Source organism: Protomyctophum parallelum, assembly GCF_964188405.1.
Source record: "Protomyctophum parallelum genome assembly, chromosome: 7".
NCBI lineage: Eukaryota > Metazoa > Chordata > Actinopteri > Myctophiformes > Myctophidae > Protomyctophum > Protomyctophum parallelum.
This window is the reverse complement of record NC_139705.1, coordinates 4645597-4652069: the sequence shown is the minus strand read 5'-3', so window position 1 is coordinate 4652069 and position 6473 is coordinate 4645597. Positions and strand designations below refer to the sequence as shown.

Here is a 6473-nt window from a genome sequence, read left to right as displayed (position 1 = left end):
GTTATAGCCCATCATTTTTTTTTTTTTTAATTATTCTTTTAATCCTCGTTTTTCATCATTTTGTATGTAGGACTAGTAGCATGCCAAAGTTTGTGCTATTGCCATAGAGAATGCATTGGGCGTTTAAGTTAAATAACTAACTATAAAACATTTCAAAGTAAAAAGTTCCAGCATGTGTCTCCACAGTAAGCTGAATAATAAAAAGTGTGAATGGAGTTTCTAGGTGAAAGTGATTTTTGACGTGCCAACGGGCTATAGCTCGTTATGGGCTATAGCCTCAATTAACAGAGAGGCTAAAATCATGATAAACAAAGTGGAAATTGAACGTGTGTTTGAAAAAAAATTACTATGTATAATCATTGACAGTAAACTTAATTGGAAACCGCATATAAATAATCTAAGGACAAAATTTTCTAAAACCATTGCTATAATGTATAAAGCTAAACCTTTTCTAAACCAGAACTCACTATATGTACTGTATTGCTCCCTCATACTCCCATACATCAATTACTGTGTGGAGGTATGGGGGAACAACTGCGGTATCTTTTCAGCGTACGGCGGTGGACAAAGAGAAGAACAGGATATCGATGTGATGAGGTTATGAAGCGGCAGCTTTATTTTGTATTAAAAAGCAGTCCAACAGTCAAAGCAAAGACAAAGGAAATCCTTCGTGGTCCCTGGATTAACAACACACAGTACTCGAGCCGAGAAAATGAGTTAACCGGATCCAGACCCCCGAAATGAGTTACAGTTTCTGTTTATATCCTGTACTAGTCCCACCCTCTCCCCAACATAAGGTAGGCGTTTACTGACTCTTGACCAATGATAAAATCCCTTTCCGGTTGGAGAGAGAGGCGGGACCTAGGAGAAGAGGGCTGTTCCGTTTCAACTGCTTTAGATGATAATCCTTAGATGATAACTAGTTATAATGAAACTTAACAAAACTTAAACGTAACCTTTAAACAACTTATGAACATGGTTAATCATACCTTAAAAGTATATAAAAATGGAAACACTTGTAGTTAGGAAATGTTACGGAACTATAAAGTAAAACTGAACACTCTAAATGAAATGAATTAAGAACAGTGTGAACCAGTGGAATTAAACTACCAGTTAGCAAATGGCTCCGCCCGCCAGGGGACCGTGCTTCAAAGGGTTGTAAACAATGACCCTTTGTTTTCACGTGTGAAATGTAAATGCTCCCTGTCTCTTATATTTTGAGAGAGAGAGAGAGAGCCTTTACGCTCTAGTTAAGAAATAGCTTATCTTGACTTAGTGGCATATTGATTTAGTTAGTAAGTTCACTTATAGAAATTATACGACACAACTACAAAACCACTATCCAGCCAATATTCCTACTTAAAAAAAAGCCATAAGAATTGTCACCCAATCTGATTATTACGCACCAACCAACTTATTATTCATTCAATTAAACACCCTAACACTCCAAGACATAGTAGATCTAAATACCACAATAACAATGTATAAGGTACACAATCACCTGCCCCCGAGCTGTATCCAAGAGCTGTTCTGGCCTAGAGAGAGCCGCTACAACCTAAGAGGCACTTCCAAATTCAAACAAACAAATGCTAGAACAAACATCAAAGAGAGGTGCATATCGGTCAGAGGGGTCAAGCTGTGGAATGGATTGGATGACGAACAAAAAATCTGTAGTACAATAAAAAAATTAAAAAAATTGTATAGATCAAAAATAGTAGATACATATAGAACATTGATATGATGTTTTGTTTTCTGGTTTTTGTGTTTTGTTTGTTTGTTTTTGTTTTGTTTTCTTGTTTTTTTTTCTCCCTTCTGTTTGCTATGTTGTATTATCTTACCCATGCAAGCCATTCATTTTTTAGATGGGTAGGCAAAAAAAAGAAAAAGAAAAGCAGGCACTGTATTGATTTGTTTTAATGACCAAAATAAATAAACTCTACTACTACTCTACTACTAAGACTTGAAAGTAAAGACTTGAGTGGGGTTTGAACTCACCATCTCCCAAACATGTGGCCAGTGTTCTAACACACTGAGCCACTGGTTCCAGACAATTCACACTGCTTTTTTGTTTGTTTTATTCTTCTGAAATTGGTCGTGAAAGTAAAGACTTGAGTGGGGTTTGAACTCACCATCTCCCAATGATGTGGCAGCGATCTAACACACTGAGCCACTGGTTCCAGACAATTCACACTGCTTTTTTGTTTGTTTTGTTCTTCTGTAAATCGGTCTTGAAAGTAAATACTTGAGTGGGGTTTGAACTCACCATCTCCCAAACATGTAGCCAGTGTTCTAACACACTGAGCCACTGGTTCCAGACAATTCACACTGCTTTTTTGTTTGTTTTATTCTTCTGAAATTGGTCGTGAAAGTAAAGACTTGAGTGGGGTTTGAACTCACCATCTCCCGATCATGTGGCCAATGTTCTAACACACTGAGCCACTGGTTCCAGACAATTCACACTGCTTTTTTGTTTGTTTTGTTCTCCTGAAATTGGTCTTGTTCATCTAGTTTTTCACCCAGTGAGATCAGCCTAAGAACTGAAATGTACCTCATTTCAACTGCCGAAAGCCTGGATTGAACCAGGGACCTTTAGATATTCAGTCTAATGCTCTACCAACTGCGCTATTTCGGCTTGTAAGTGTCACATCCAGAATATATTTTTCAATGTATTGTTAGTTCTTAAACAAATAAACTCATACAGTTTTCCCCCAGTGAGATCCGCCTGGGAGTCATACGGTTTTCTGTACCTCATTTGACCTGCTGAAAACCGGTTCCATTTGTACACGGTCAATGTCACTAACTTAATACTATCAACATCTATCTATTCTATAGAGTCTATAGAATAGATAGATGTTGATAGTATTAAGTTAGTGACTTTGACAGTGTACAAATGGAACCGGTTTGGGAACCACTGTTGTAGACCTTTTCTTGTCAAGGACCCCCGAATTTACACTTTATTAGCCCGTGGAACCTAACCCTAACCCGGCTATAATCCATGGTCAAAAACGATGAAAAACCAGGATTTGAAAAAAGACAAAATCACTTCCAGACCATGGGCTACAGTCCATGGTGTGATTTCCGTCCTCAAAAATGATGAAAAACAACATGCTATAGTACCCTAACCCTAACCCTTGATCGTAGGAGATAGTAATGTAGAACTCTACAGATCGAGTGCTATCCAGTCATAAAGTTTGAACACTTGAAGAAACTACTACAGAAAACTGGAAACACCGCCAATGTGGCGCACTGCATCCTATCCGTATCAATGAACAATCGACAGCAGGTGACAACAGAAACAGGACGGAAGACAATGAGGGCGGACACAAGTGTGGCCTACATGGGTCACATATAATTCGCCCAGCTGGTACCCACTTAAGGCCCAATCAGATCCCAGTTCAAACCCATATAGGCAAACACAGGTGGCGCATACATGTATGGAGATTTCTATAGAGAGAGAGAGAGAGAGAGAGAGAGAGAGAGAGAGAGAGAGAGAGAGAGAGAGAGAGAGAGAGAGAGAGAGAGAGAGAGAGAGAGAGAGAGAGAGTTGATCACGATGGACACATTACACTAGTTTCCCTTTATATGCATAAACACAGGCTTGTGTTCCGTCAATTTCAGATAACTGTGATGCCAAATCATTATTCTATCAAAAACGTTAGTGGTTATATCAAGATATTGAGCTATTATAATGACTTAAAACCTCATACAATGTTGAGACATTTAGAACTAGAAAAAGTGCGCAGATAGCCATCAGAATGCATACAGCCTGTTTACAAAATGTTGTAATGCTCAGTCACCACCATACCATTTGGCCCAACTGAATTTGGTCATGAACTTCAACTTAATTAAGTTAAACAGTTGTGCCAAGTTCCAAGATTGTTGTGGTGCTGTATGAATTTGTATAGAAGTTATTTACCTTTTTGTGATTTTGGCCTATTTGGCTTATACAATTTAATCAGTTCTTCCTTAACCTATGACAAACTCACACAAAGCATATAGGGTTTTATTTATTTATTATCCTGCACAAAATATCTGATAACAGACAAGACAGAGACAGAGACACAGGCGGACGGGCGGACGGACGGACGGACGGACGGACGGACGGACGGACGGACGGACGGACAGACAGACAGACAGACAGACAGACAGACAAGGGTCAAATGAAAGTAGATACGGGTCAAGAATATACGGGTCACAACTGGTTAGTATGTCAACCAACACTTTGTCAGAAAATAGTCAGATTGACATCAAACTACGAACAGCATGCTTTTTTATGTGTCTAAGAGCACTAGGGTCCACTAGGCCTATACATAACTTGAATACAGTTAAATACAGTTAAATACATGTATACTGAAGGTCACCCTTTTTTCCACAATTCTCAGAAAAGCCATTACATAGCTCACCCTAACCCAGTGTTTGGTCTGTTCAAAGGGGCTGGGGTTTATTGTGCCATCTGATGTGACGTATCTGTGTGTGTGTGTGTGTGTGTGTGTGTGTGTGTGTGTGTGTGTGTGTGTGTGTGTGTGTGTGTGTGTGTGTGTGTGTGTGTGTGTGTGTGTGTGTGTGTGCGCGTGCGCGCGTGTGTGTGTGTGTGTGTGCGTGTGACATGTGTGTGCGTGTGTGTGTGACGTGTGTGTGCGTGTGTGTGTGCGTGTGCGTGTGCATGTGTGTGTGTGCGTGTGTGTGTGTGCATGTGCATGTGTGTGTGTGGGCGTGTGTGTGTGCGTGTACACACGTGTACACGCGTGTACAGACCCAGTGCTGTTTGTGATTTGGGAGAAATAACAAAAAGCACTAAAGCCATTTGCTCACCAAAGGTTCCTGAACTACAAAGTTCAAGAACTACAATTAGTTCCTTATAAACGTATTTCCACCAGACACTGCAGAGAACCGGGATTCTGCAACCAATTGGCAGAAAGTATAATTTTGTGTTGGTGCAGGCCATGACATCATCCTCATCATTAGGCACGAGAGTTGCGTTCCTCTTCCTCGTCCTCCAGCTGGTGGGCAGGCCTGTAGCGGGCCACACCTCTACGGTCCACCGTCCGGAGGGCAGGGTTCCGGTGGGTGTTCTCCATACTGCCCACCGAGGTGTACCCTTTGTCATAGAGCACACAGTAGGGGACATACAGTGTCCTGAGGAAGGACCAGATGTCATGATAGGTCCAGTCCAGTAGAGGGTTGACTCTCATGTAATCTGGCCAGCCGGGGTCAGTAGGACACATGCGTGTGAGTGTGTGTGAGTAAGGGTCAGTTATCCTGGTTCCCATCAGTACCGCTCCGAGTTCTGGCCTCCTCTCCTTAAGTTCACCGAGCGCCTGACGAATAGTGCCCTCCATCGAGATCAGCTCCAGGTCGTATCTCTTGATGCTGTCCTGGATAAAGTGTTCCATTTCTGGAAACGCAGAGACGGTACGAATGTAGAGAGCTTTTAGCTTGCCTTTACGATCTGGACACCTTCGTTCCAGAGCGGCGTAGTAGAGATGTATCAGAGCGGTACAGTCTTTTCCTCCATTGAATCCAACACATACCTCCTCGGAGGGGTAACGGTCCATCGCCTCCTCTATTGTCCTCAGAGCTGAAGACACTTTGTCTCCCAGCGGACAACCACTGTTAGCCAATCTGTGGACCTCTGCTGGAGCGATGGACACAGGGTCAGTGACCAGAGGAATCACACTGCCTTTGGGCAGCTGTTCCAGCAGCTCTACTCGAGCGCGCTCCACCTCCTCTGGGCAGTCCGAGTCCAGGACCAGCTTGACACGGCAGTAGTTGCTCAGCCAGTCTGGGTATGACCCCAGGCATACCCTCTGCCCCAAGCTGGCCTGGAGCCGCGTCAGAGCCGTGGCGATGTCCACCTCATCTGCATCCACAAATACCTCTCTGGTGTGAAACGCGGTACCCGAACCAGCAAACAGATGTTCCACACTGTTGAAGGTTCTCTGCAGCTGGGAGGGAATGCCAGGAAATATGTACACATTACGAACACTTACTAGGGGGTATCGTAGGGGGTTTTCAGTTTGGGGGTCCTTGCTGAAGTTGAGCATGGCGGAGCGCGGTACCATGGCTAGCTTCATAGCAGCACTGTCTTTCTCCACCGCCCCAAAAGACTCCTCTACCAGCCGGGACAGCTCTGGGTGGGGGTGTAGCTCCTCCTGGAATGCCATGGCAACGCTCTGAAAGGTGACGTCGTCATGGGTGGGGCCAATGCCTCCCGAGGTGAGGAGGTGGGTGTACTGGGGGGAGAGGAGTGCCACCTCCCTGGCAATCACCTCTGGCACATCTGGGATTATCGTAATGCGCTCAACGCGCACACCCAGCTTTCTCAGTGCATGACAAAGAAACACACCGTTGCTGTCTACTGTGTGACCCTTGAGAATCTCGTCTCCGATGATGAGGATGGCTGCCGTGGTGGCTCCACCTTTGACCCGGGTGAAAGAGGAGGAGGAGCCAGAACTTCTGTGGGTTTCAGCCAT

At 43.6% G+C, this 6473-nt stretch overlaps 1 protein-coding gene across 1 annotated transcript; it reads right to left on the bottom strand.

The window, feature by feature from the left end:
• Positions 1–4961: 4961 nt before the first annotated feature.
• Positions 4962–6473, bottom strand: LOC310861403 (FAD synthase-like; the record flags this gene model as incomplete). Its single annotated transcript, XM_083768829.1, has 1 exon — positions 4962–6473. The coding sequence occupies one exon, from the start codon at positions 6471–6473 to the stop codon at positions 4962–4964; it is 1512 nt and encodes a 503-aa protein (XP_083624955.1).